Source organism: Xenopus tropicalis, chromosome 7 (genome assembly GCF_000004195.4).
Source record: "Xenopus tropicalis strain Nigerian chromosome 7, UCB_Xtro_10.0, whole genome shotgun sequence".
In the NCBI taxonomy this organism is placed as follows: domain Eukaryota; kingdom Metazoa; phylum Chordata; class Amphibia; order Anura; family Pipidae; genus Xenopus; species Xenopus tropicalis.
In genome coordinates, this window is record NC_030683.2 from 70682701 (window position 1) to 70696191 (window position 13491).

Genomic DNA, 13491 nt, shown 5'->3' on the forward strand with positions numbered 1-13491 from the left:
TGACGGCCTATTATATGCAGTAAGACCCCCAAACTACACAGGGACCCCCAGAAAACCATATATTTTTGGAAAGTACACATTCTGACAAATCCAACAAGGGTAAAGAGTACTTTCTACACCAAAGTACCCATCTGCAAAGCTTTCCAAAAGTTAGTGGTTTTTATGACATTTGAGAAAATCGCATAAAAATGTTGCAGTTTGCCGCATTTATCTCACACAATTTCTTGCGTACAAAGGCAGCTCACCCCAAATAGGAACACCAGAGGCCTACTGAACAGATTGATGCCCAATATGCATAGATATACCAAAGTCTGCGGTATGTACTGACCCTAAAATGAAAATAGCGCATAAGGATTTCTCGCCTGCCAGCTCAGCTTTTGCACACAGAGCCCCCTGACAGCCTATTACATGCAGTAAGACCCCCAAACTACACAGGGACCCCCAGAAAACCATATATTTTTGGAAAGTACACATTCTGACAAATCCAACAAGGGTAAAGAGTCCTTTCTACACCAAAGTACCCATCTGCAAAGCTTTCCTAAAGTTAGTGGTTTTTATGACTATTGAGAAAATCGCATGAAAATGTTGCAGTTTGCCGCATTTATCTCACACAATTTCTTGCGTACAAAGGCAACTCACCCCAAATAGGAACACCAGAGGCCTACTGAACAGATTGATGCCCAATATGCATAGATATACCAAAGTCTGCGGTATGTACTGACCCCAAAATGAAAATAGCGCATAAGGATTTCTCGCCTGCCAGCTCAGCTTTTGCACACAGAGCCCCCTGACGGCCTATTATATGCAGTAAGACCCCCAAACTACACAGGGACCCCCAGAAAACCATATATTTTTGGAAAGTACACATTCTGATGAATTCAAAATAGGTAAAGTTATTTTTGTACACCAAAGTTACACATGGCAAAGCTATGCTAAAAACAGATCAGGAATACTAATATAGGGATAAAAATGTGCAAATCAATGAAACAACAAAATAAGTCACACAACAGCATAATTAGTGGTCAGAATATCTGATCCAATAGTCACGCTGTCAAAATAAACAGTTTTTGGGGGAAATAAAAAAAAAAAAGAAGTAAAATGAAAAAAAAATAAAAAAATTTTTAAAAAGTTTTTGGGAGTTTGTGTATACATGTGCACATGTAAAAGTTGTGTGACAGTGTGTATATGAGTGTATATGAGTGTATATGAGTGTATATAAGTGTGCAAAGTGGGGAAAAAAAAAATTAAAAAAAAAAAAACCTGTGCTAAATTGTGTTGTATGTGTGTATAAATGTGTATAAATGTATGTAAGTGTGTGTAAAAGTGTGTATAAACAAAAATAAAGTCACACTTACCTGTCCTGAAGATCAGATCGTTTCCCAGCTCCTCCATGCTGCAGCCGTCTGAAGGAAGTAGGTAGGAGGCGGCTCAGGGGGGAAGCAGGAAGCAGTACAAGCAGCAGATGCGATGCGATCGCATCTGCTGCTTGTAGGATGGTCCTGCGTCAATCGCATCGCAGGACCATCCCCCCCAACCCCCTCGGCTCATTGCCGAAGGGGTTTGGGGCACTTCTATCTCTCTGCACCGGCGGCTTTTGCCGCCGATGCAGAGAGAATGGCACAGGGAGGGAAAACGTAGGTACTACGGTGTTGGCAGGAAACTGCCTTTTTTAAAACAACGTAGTACCTACGTGGGTGGCAGGGAAAGGGTTAAGGCAAGGATTTGTGTCACCCTTCTTGTTGAAAAAACAGAATTTTTCATGTTTAAATGCAAGGATTCTGTCACTTTCATGACAATTTTGGAACTGTTAATTCTCATCTGTCTACAAAACTAAAGAACCAGCTGAAAAAAGTTTGTTTTTAACAGACCCAATTCAAATAATATAACTATTGATGCATGGGAATTTCAAAAGAGACTAGAACATGTAAAAGTAAACAAAGGTCTAGGACCTCGTGTTATTCATCCCAGGGTGCTAAACAATTTTATATGTGATTGCCAAACCTCTTCACTCTTCAAATTTTCAGGATTCCTTGCTGTCTGGCATAATGCTGAGGGACTGGCGAATTGCTAGTGTGATGCCCCTACTTAAATAAAGATTCCATCTCAACCTGAAAACTACAGGCCTGTTAGTTTGATGTCAGTGGTGGAAAAGTCTTGTGCAGTAAAGGTGAGGGCAGACGAAGCGTTAATCCGCTTCTCTCAGCCCTGCGTGAAAGCGATCATTTTTCAGGCCGACTGCCGATCCACACCACTCTGTGTGGTCAAACAGAGGCTATTGCCATAGATTATAGTGCATGCACACAGAGCGGCGTACGGAAGCGGATCTGCTTCTCTCAGCCAGGCATAAAAGCGAAGGGCTGAGAGAAGTAGATAAGATAAGTTACAGATAGATAAGATACAGATGATAAGATTACAGTACTTGAATACACTGAAAATTACAATTTTTTTGCCAGCATGGTTTTATGAGTAATAGATAAATTTAATTGCCTTCTGTGAGGAGATGAGCAGGGACTTAGACTCTGGGATGGCAGTGAATGTGATCAATGTAGACTTTGCTGAAGCTTTTGATACAGTACTACACAGAAGGTTTCTGCTTAAATGAAGGAAAATTAGCCTGGAGCATAATATTTGTATTTTTATGGAGAACTGTCTGAAGGATAGATTACAAAGAGTGGTGCTAAATAGGGCATTTACTAATGGGGCCAGTGTTGCTAAATGAGTATAGTAGGGGTCTGCCCTAGGCCCTTTAATTTTTAACTTATTAGGGTGTGCATTGAAAGTACTGTCTCTATGTTTGACAATTTGCAGAAAGATCAGACAAATGAAAAACTTAGCGGTAAACTGGCAAATTAAGTTCAATGTTGATAAATGCAAGGTTATGCACTTTTTGTGCATTTTTGTGGATAACAAGCTGTTTAACTCTAGACAGTTTCATTTAGTTGCAAACAAAGCAAATAAAATACTGTCTTGCATATAAAAGGCCATTAACTCGATGGATGGAAACATAGTTTTGCCTCTTTAAAGGTCCCTGGTTAGGCCTTACCTGGAAAATGCAGTGCAGTTTTGGGTTTCAGTCCTTAAAAGGGCTATTAAAGAGCTAGAGAGGGTTCAGAGACATGCAACTAAACTGGTAACATGTTCCAGGAGGATGTTTCCCCAGGAATAAAGGAGCTAGCAAAGGGATATGATTACTTTTTACAAGTACAATAGAGGACATTATAGACATAAAGCACATCAGAGGCCACCCCTTTAGACTATAGGAAGAGCTCTTTGAGTTAAAGCAGTGGTTCTTCCATTAGGGCATGAATGTTGTAGAATGCCCTGCCTGGTGATGTTGTGATTGCAGAATTGATTAATGTGTTTAAGAGAGAGGTTTGAGAATTTATTGAACAAGCATAATATCCAGGGCTATTACTAATTTACAGTTAGTATGTTGATATATTATTTTGTGAGATGGCATTTGCTTAATGGTCGATGCTGTAGTTACAATTCTGTATTTTGTAAATAAATCAATATAAATTGTATATAGATAGTCTTATAAATAGTTATTAATATTTCTTTTTCAATTACACCATCAAAGTATTGGCAAAGACACAGCGGTCAGTTAATTTTTGTTAGCCTACATATGCTTCATAACCTGTTAAATTATTAATTTGTTAGATGGCTAGTCCAGCATACTGGAGGTTTGATCCAATGTTGAATTGTCTCAGTCTCCCAATTCTTTAACTGGCAGTGTATATTTCATCCAGCAAAAATGTTTTCAGCAGCACAGTGGCAACACACTTCACTTACAAATCCCCAGGGCAACAGAGGCAGGAAAAATAAAGGAGAAGAAGAAAAAATGCACAGCAGCCAGCTGCATCTGTCTTTTCTCGGCAGACCAAGCTAAAGAAAGTGTGGAAATTGAGTCATAAAATCCCAGGAAACCTCAGTGATTCGGTACAAATGCAAAGAAAGAAAAATTAAACAATGGGAAGCAGCAGCAACTGGAGCAGAAAGGAGTTTCTGAGCAGGCAGCAGGGGGTGTTGTAATATTAGGCAGTCATTAACAAAGCACATCAAGATGCTATGGATGGATCAGTAATATAGTATTTTTTCATTATTGCAGAACATGACAATTATTTTCAGGGGTATCAATTGAGCATCAGTTTGTAGTTTATGTAGAATATAGATGACTATGCTATAACTACATCTCTTAAGTCATGTAAATCTGGATCTTATCATTCAGCTGTGTAAATGTCTTAATAGACTCTAAATGTATATTTTAATAGCATTAATACTTTGATGGAGGCTTCTAAAACTGCTCTGTTAAACAAGGGAGTGTAAGATAAATTACATCAATGAGACCTTATTGAATTATATTTATACCCTCTTAGGACTTTCCCTGATATCTAGTCATCACAAAATAGATGGCAAGAAAACATACTGGATTGTGGGTAATTTTTGGTTCCCTAACACATTAATTGTCACAGTCTCTGCACAAATGAAGTCATTTTCATAAAGCAACATATGACCTCAAAAGCCAGTTAAAATCCTTCAGTGGGACATCTCCCCAGAAGCAGAGATATTTAAGATCATCCTGTATGATGATCTACAGTAGTTCATGACTTTCAACACTGCAGATGAACGTTTGATCAGTGATACTGGCTGCCAAAAAGGGGCCTATGAAATGTCTTTAACTATATATTTGTGAGCTTTATATTAACTTCTTACCTGCTTTAGACTGTAAACACGTGTAAAGAGTTGCATATATTGTTTTACAGGTACATTCAGTTGGTGAATTCAATAAATTACAGGTAAATTACAGTATTTTTTGTTTCTAACTTTTGGTTTTCTGTATTATAGCAGATTGGTTTCCTTGTTGAGATGAGATTTATTGTTATGGCTAGAATACTAGACCCGCTTTTAGGTTATGATGTAAGGACAGAACTGCATAGCAATGTCAGACTGTAATTGTAATGATCCAGTTTTTGGCCATAGGTCACCCTTTATCATGCTGAGGTAGAATGGACAGCATTTCTGCACTATAGATCTTTACAGTGTTTATTTGTCACCCTGTGATAGTAGGAAAAGATTTTATGGATTTTAAGTCCTAGATGGTTTGTTATTGTGTCACCTTGTTCTGAATGGACAAATCAACCATTTCCTTAGGTTTATTGCTGCAATAACCTGTAATGTGATATATAAGATCAATAAATTGCATGTTGTCTTTTCCACATATTTCTATGGCTTAACAGCAACCTACAGAAAGCATATTATAGCCAGATGCATGGCACAAATGATCTTTTATATCTACTCATTTTAAAGCAAAGTGGCTTACTGCATCTTTTCTCTGTATCTGACGAGAGCAAACTTAAGTTGTGGCAGTTGCTGCTAGTTACCAATGTCATTATTGGAAACATCACCATATGACAGACAAATAGTATATTAGCATACCCTTTTTAAAATTACAGCTGATCCCATATTTCAAATATTGTGTTGGATTTAAAGCATGTTTCTTTACATTTAAAGTTGAAGGAAAGGCATTTTGGTATTTTACTGCCATTAGATTAGCCATAATAATAATAAGCTAGAATGCTACATTAATTCTGCAGAAATTTTAACCATACATGAGTAAACAGCCCTACAAGTTCCCTCTGTTTGTTTAAGATAGCAGCTGCCATTTTAGCTTGGCCTCAGTAGCTTCCGTGCTGAGGCTCAACTGTGTTTACACAGCAAATTCTCATGGGACAGGGTGCAAATTCTGATGGGAGGGGGAGGAGGAGAAGGGAGGGAGAGAGGAGCAAACTAAGCAGACTCCTGCCGGTGCCCTGAAGGATTTTTCTGAAAGCAGGAAGAAAAACAAAAAGAAGAAAATAAATCCTGTATTTCTTTTGATAGAGGACTCTCTGCAGCTTTTCTGTGAGTGCTTATGGCTGTATTTAGATTTACCTTTCTGACAAAGCTTACTTTGTTTTTTCCTTTCCTTCTCCTTTAATTATTACAACTTACTTTTCACCTATTTTATAAATAATATACATATATGAGAAAATATTGTAATTTTCTTATTCAGACTTGCAACGTGGCCCTCCAGTAAGGTTCTGCTAAATGTAATATACTGTATGTGACCATTGCGGTTCTAATTCTGTTACTGAAATTTATACTGTGGTATATCTTGATGCATTTAGCTGCCCACAAATTGCTGGGTTATTCACTTTTATTTGCAGGCTGAGAATTTGGATTGCATGTGACTGAGTGGTCAGTATGTGGGCAAGATATTAAGGTCACTATACTTATATCACCATTGCTTGTGCTTACTTCTTTGACTGCAATGGAACAAAAATTTCATTGACTATGTCATGGAGCTTTTTCTGCATATAATTTAAAGTACATCAATGCTACACCCCACAATGCACCATTTTCTTCCACAATGCACCATTTTCTTCTACAAAGCAATTGGGCCAAATGTACCACAGTTTGCCAAAATTGTTGCAAATGCACTTCGGTGCAGGATGCAATTGCGTAAATATTTTTAAAGTCTTCCTGGCATCAATTGTAATGTTTGGTGTGCTAGTGATGTGTGTAGTGAGTCTATTGACACAGGGGCTGAGGAAAACCTACAGTCTGGTCTGGAAGCAGCAGCAGCTCTGGTGTTCCCCTGCGCCATTAGGTACAGCAGTGCCTGATTTGGAAGGAAAGGCCAAAAGGTCTAAGCGGCATCAAGCACAACAATATGGAAGTACAAAGAGCACATTTTGATGCAAGTACCTTAAATGAAAGTGGCTTTAGTCTCAGTTCTCTGTGGGGGAAAGCGCAAGCTGCCAATTGTGCTTGCAGACATAAATGAGCCCTTATTTGTTAACAATCCAAATGCTCTGTCTACTTGGCAAATTTCACAAACTAGTGACAGCCCAGACGGAAGACTGAGAAATACCCTTATAATAAGCAGCTCACAGCCTAACAGCCTCTAGCTAGGACGTATTAGTTTATACAGAGGGCTTCTCTGTGGACTGGGGATTTGTTTTTCATTATGTTCAGCTAGAGAAGCATACTTTCAATTTAAGATTTTACCCTGTGTAGAGCAATAAATAACAAACTATACACATTTCTTTAAACTAATGTTCATAAAGGGGATAGTAATAATATACAGTACTTCTACTTGTGCTTTAAAAAATACATTAAGGGGGATTTACTAATGCTCAATTTTTTCACAATTTGTTTTTTTTTGGCGACAAAATATGATTTTGTCACAGAAAAAAACATGATTTTTTCATGATTTATGATGCGACAAAATTGCAGAAAACCTGAAAGCAAAAATATGCCATCTTAAACCTGCCTGGATCTTGTACAAATCCATGGCAAATGTCATTTTTACAATTGGAAAATCTTTCTTTGCTGCATGGTTTTAACGGTTTTTGGCTTTTTCTTGACCCTGTCATTTGTATGACAATACAAAAAACTTGCTGTTTTTGTGCAGCAATATGAACAAGTGCTTGTGTTTTTTTCTGCGTCTTTATTCATTTGTGTTTTTTCTATACAGCTCTTTCGATAAATGATTGACATTCACAGAAATTAGTAGTGGTTTCAAAAAACTCTAAAACCAAGAAAATCTGAATGTTAATAAATGCCCCCTTTGTGTATTGTATACAGAGCTTTTCTTAGTGCTCCTCATAATTTGACACAGCATTATTAACCAGTTCTACCAAGTATCCCTTCAAGCTCTAATCTATGTCTTTGTTTCTGTGTTTGGAAGAGTGGCATAAAGAATTCAAATGATAATGTTAGGGCATTTGTGATGCCTTACTAATTAGCCAAGAACAGATAGCAAAGATGCCTAACTTCTTTCAGCCACTTCTGTGCTGAAACTAATGCTGGCTGCACAATGCATGATTTAATTCTAAATTTCAAACAACTTATCCCCTCTCTGTGTAGTTTTCTTACTGCTGGTTTTGTTTTCTGCTAGCTATTTAATTGTAATTAAACTCCTGCTGTTGATAAGAGAGCATGAGTAGAAGGAAAACAATATCACATTGCAAAACACGGCAAGATAAAACCAAGTGGCGCATTCCTCATCCTGGCTCGCTGTGATGCCACTAGCATATCTCCTTACTGCTACCCCTTACTTGTTATTGCATTATCTCAGTGTGAGTGTTATTTTGGGACTGAACAACAACTGTAATAAAGGAAATCTGCAGATATGTGTAAGGGGATGATATTTCATGCATTGCCAAAGATGGCTCATGCATCTTTGGCAATGCCTTAAAGGAACAGTAACACCAAAAAATTAAAGTGTTTTCAAGTAATTAAAATATAATGTACTGTTGCCCTGCACTGGTAAAACTGGTAAGTTTGCAACAGAAACGCTACTATAGTTTATATAAATGAGCTGCTATGTCAACACGGGGGCAGCCACTGAAGCTGGGAAAAAGGAGAAAAGGCACAGGCACATCGCAGATAACAGATAAGCTTTGTAGAATATAATGGGGTTTTATCTGTTATCTGCTAAGTAACCTGTGCCTTTTCTCCTGTAAATGGCTGCCCCCATGGCTACACAGAAGCTTTACTTATATAAACTATAGTTGTCTTTCTAAGGAAAACACACCAGTTGTACCAGTGCAGGGCAGCATTACATTATATAGTAATTACTTTTATACACTTTCATTTTTTGGTGTTACTGTCCCTTTAAGTTAATTAGTATGACTTTTCATTTATAATATGATAAGTATATGAAGTAATAGTGTGGTAGTAAGGCTTAAGCACATGCTGTCATATAAAAAGTATTTCATGGCATTTGGAGGCATTTGTATTTTTGTTGTTTTATAGTTTTTTGTAAACCAAGACCAAACTCATATTCACAAATGTCAGTCAACACAACTTGCAAATATAAATGTAAGTTTCAGAAAATCAAATGTTCAAGATCAAAAAATTCAGATTTCAACCTATTTTTCAATTAGATTTTCCAAGAATAATTTGAAATGTGGCGAAAATAAAAGGTAGAACACAATTAAGTTTTGATTTTCATCTTAACTAGGTGCACATTCGAGATTTTCGAGGTTTCGAATACTAGTATTGTAATATAATGGGCTTCCTAAATAGCCTACCTTTGGCTTATTGAGGCATACGCTGTAACTGACACACATGGCTCAGACAAATGGGAAAGCAAAAATGCTTTTGACTTTGTGTCTTGCTTGGTCTGTTTTTATTCTAGTTAAATATAATTGGAGGGAGGCAGTTGAGATTTGACTCTACTTGAAAGCTTATAACTCTTTAGTTGTGAAGCAGAATAATGAAGGGCTCTGAAAGACAGGATACTAATTTTGTATTTAATGCGCCACTTGACAGAAAGCCAGAACCCAGATTTTGGTAGTGAGGTGAAGGGGAGTGATTTAGATGTGGGTGAGATCAAAGGAGCATCAGCAGTGAGGATTTAATTTAGTGGGTGGAGATGTGATTCAGGGAGACCAGCTAGTAATATGTTACAGTAGGAAGGGGCATGTCTTCGCAATGTGTCTTAGAACAAAGTGGCAAGGTGACACCCAGACACCTGCCTTGGGCTTGGGGGATTGTATGTAGGGTGACATTTTCAACTGTAATGTTAAACAGAAGGAGGGGACCAGAATTTGGTGGGACTATAAGCATATCAGTCTTGGACATGCTAAGCTTAAGGTGGCAAGTGGCCATCCAAGGTGCAGCAGCAGTAAAACATTGAGTGATTTTTTCCTGAATAGCAGGGTTGAGATCATTGCAGGAAAGGAAGATCTCTCTGTCATCTGCATAAAGATAATAGTAGAAGACAAAAGATTTAATGAGGTCACCAAGAGCGAGAGAGATGCAAAGAGAGAAGAGCAGAGGCCCTAGTCACTGGTCCTTAACAGCATGTATATGGTTGATGAGCTTTGTTAGAGCTGTTTGAGTAGAGTGACCTGTGTAGGTCTAGAAAGGGGTCTAGAAGATGGTTAGTATGCAGAAAGTTCAGCAACTGGTTGGAGAAAATCTGCTCAAGAAACTTGGAATGGAAAGGCAGGAGTGAGATTGGCCTATAGTTATCGAGGGAAGTCAGATCAGAGGAAGGCCTCTAGAGCATAGGTATGATTCATTTTCAGTGACTGGGAGGAAGGAGTCAAAGGATGCTCTAGGAAGTCATCCAGTAGGAGAGAGCGGCAGTGATAGGACAGAAAGAATGTGATCCATGCTTCAGAGAATTCAGAAAGGAAAGAAGAGGGTGATGAAAAAGGTTGGAGGTAGATTACAACCACCTGAAGTCTGAGGGGGAGAGTAGATATGAATTTCAGTATGTACTTCAAAAAAGGAGACTGATAAGAAATATAAAATGGGAGTGGTTTGAATTTGTGGAAAAAACAGGACCAATTCCTCCAACTCTGCCCTCTGTGTGTGCTGTGTGGGTAAAGTAAAGAAAAATGTTCTGTTAAGTCTTTCCAGCTGAGAAGCACACCTGGGTTTACCTTCATTTCCTAATCAAGTCAGTTGAAACTGCAGGAGGAGATCATAGGTGTTTTTTCAGCTGGCAGACATACATAGTGCTGAAAAGTGCCCCATGTGATATTAGCCTTAAACGGGCAACATACCCCCTTGTTATACAAGAGTTCATTAATTAGGGCTTGTGCTGAACATATGTTTTGCCAATTATTTTAATCACAAAAAAAGTATGGTTTTGTTATTTCTTGAGCTAAACATGGGAACAGGGAAACTGAAGCTACTATGTTTGGTCCTTGAGGGGTAAGTAATTCAATTACTGGTGCAAAGATAATTCCCTTATCTAATGGCCCCCTGCTAACAAAACAGTCACAGAAAAGTTGAAGGGCGGGGGTTTTATACTAGTAATCTGATTATGTACCTTGAATCCAAGTGATGGAGCTACCTATTAAAGTGGAAATTCTGTAGATCTTATAAAAAAACATATCCATTAGTCTTAATTTACTGTGTTTTTGCATTATTTTTTGTCCTATCAATTGCTGCTAAATAGTCATGGGCAAATTTATTCGCCAGGAATGGCGAATTTCGACATTGGAAGACAAAATCCGGCATGTAAAAATTCAACGCACAATATAAAATTGTCGCCTGTGTAAAGAAAAAAAATAATGCCCATGCCAAAAAAAAAGTTACGCGCATCATTTTTTTTACGTGACTTTTTTTATGTTGCCCAACAATTTTTTCTTACGTGCAACATCTGAAAGATTCGCAACATTTTCAGCTAAGCTGAATGGGACAGATTTGCTTATCACTACTGCTAAAGCATAAAATAAAAAATGGGTTCTGGATTTTAGTTGTTTTTATTTCTTAACCTTTGCTTCAGAGCCTTTACTATTTGCTTTAAATAATTGAAACAACACTGTATTAAGAAATGAAGACTATCAAACCATCAGCTATGTACTGTATCTAAACCTGTATCTTAAAAGACAAAACACAGGCAGGGTAACAGCAAAGCTTGTACCAGCTCTAGTATCCCACAACAGATGTTTGCTTTCACATAGGTGACTGGTAAATTCTACAGGCTGTTTAGCTGCAGTACACCTATGGGGAAATGAAAAAAAATAAAATGTGCCTTTTGTAAAGCAATATTCTTTATTGGACAGTCACTGCATTACTAGTTGTGCATACATCATGTTCAAGACCTGCATATTTTTGGCACAAATATAATGGCTTTTAAGTTTGTGTTGCTTCAGTAAATAATGTTTCAAAATGTGTATGTAATTTATAGGTAAGTCTAGTCAGAGTAGTGACTAACCCATGTCTACCCTCCTGCCAAAAAATCTTCAGAGGAGCCCTGCACACACAGCAACACATTGGCCAATACATTTGGGATACAGTGTCCTGTTTTCTGCTTGCTATCCACTGATGTAATGTGTCCTGGTAAGTGTACTTTAAAGTATAGTTAGTTTATGATCTCATACCATTTACTGTCAGAGAGATATCTCGCTCCCCAGCACCGACACGTGGCACCACAGCTCGGCAGACATACTTCCCAGCATCTTCTTGCCGAACATTTTTTAATGTTAACGTGTTTTCATTACTGAGTACCTGTGAAGCATCGAGACAATCTTTTTTAAAGGTTTCTCCAATAGTTTTGAATTTACCTAACACAATATAATGTGCACGTTATAACAGTAAAGTCATCTTTTTCAATCATCTTTAGAGGATATGTTTTTCTTATGCTAGGTGAAAAAATAAAATGTTGGTAAATAACGCTGATGGATTGTCCACTCTTCTGTCTAGAAGAATGTCCAAAGTCAAGGTCAAGCAGTCAGCTTTCTTACTGCATTTAATCACTTTAAGGGGCACATTCATCAAAGTACAACAGGTCCGAATACAAAAAAAATTGTATTTTTTTTAAAGGTTACAATTTTTGTGTATTTCTGCGACTTTTTCATATTTGCACGACTTTTTCGTACTTTGCGACAAAAAGCTTGACAAAAAAGCGCAACAAAATTGTATTGTCGTGCAGAGTACGAATATTTCAGATTCATTCAAGCTTCTGTATTGTGACTTTCCTTGGGGCAGGTTGGAGCTGCAGAGTGCCATTGAGTCCTATGGGAGGCTTCCAAAATCATGCACAGAATGATCAAAGTCGGAAAGGTTTTCCTACAGTTTCCGATTGTTCAGATACAAACAAATCGTACTTTTCAGACATTATACGATAAGATATGTTTTTTTTGTATTTTAAGATACAAATTTTTCATACTTAAAAAGTACAATACAAAAAAATCGTATTTAATATAATTTTTTTGTATCGTGCTTTTTGAAAGTACGAAAATCTGCCCCCAAGAATGCCATCTGCTTTCTGTTCAGTACATCATATTCTATATCCATATGAATGAGTATGAGCAGTGTCGGGCTGGGACCCCAGGGGCCCACCAGAAAACCTTAGCCCATAGGCCCACTCCCCAAACAATTCTCCTTTCATCTCCCAACCTCTTTATTCTCCTAGTATCTTTAATTTACATGCTAGCATCTATTCTTACATCTATTTCTCCTCTTTGTTCCCATTCAGAAATAGGGAATGACCATGAAACAGGCCAAATGGTCAGGAGCAGAAGGGCCCACTGACACCTGGGCCCACCGGGAGTTTTCCAGGTATCCTGGTGGGCCAGTCCGACACTGAGTATGAGTAAACACTTGGGTGTAATGCAGGTAGATTTTCCAACCTGACATCGACTTCTGGTCATGGATCAGATGAGTGATTGCTTGCAGATATAGAGTTTGAGCTTCACACTATTTAGATTTTGCAAGCTACCCTATATGTGATATCAGGAGACTGAAGCCTTTGCTTTAACATTTTAACCAGGAAATTATAGAAAAAAATGAAATCTTTTAAGATAATAGGGGGTCAGAACCTACCACGCCCGAGCCACGCTTCATCCATACAATAGTGAGTGAAGGGTTACCGATCCAAGCACAGTGAAATGTTGCATCTGATCCAAGGTCTACAGTGATAGATTCTGGTTCTGATGACATTCGAGGCCCAACTGCAGAAAATGGAGACAGCAAAAAGTT

At 38.0% G+C, this 13491-nt stretch overlaps 1 protein-coding gene across 2 annotated transcripts in view; it reads right to left on the reverse strand.

The window, feature by feature from the left end:
• kirrel3 (kirre like nephrin family adhesion molecule 3) overlaps positions 1–13491 on the reverse strand; it is a 731102-nt gene that overhangs the window by 64007 nt on the left and 653604 nt on the right. For both annotated transcript variants that reach the window (XM_031905877.1, XM_031905876.1), the window contains exons 9-10: positions 13336–13463; positions 11892–12018 (exon numbers count right to left, since the gene is read on the reverse strand). In XM_031905877.1, coding sequence (XP_031761737.1) covers positions 11892–12018; positions 13336–13463 — 255 coding nt within the window. The remainder of the gene's footprint in view (positions 1–11891; positions 12019–13335; positions 13464–13491) is intronic.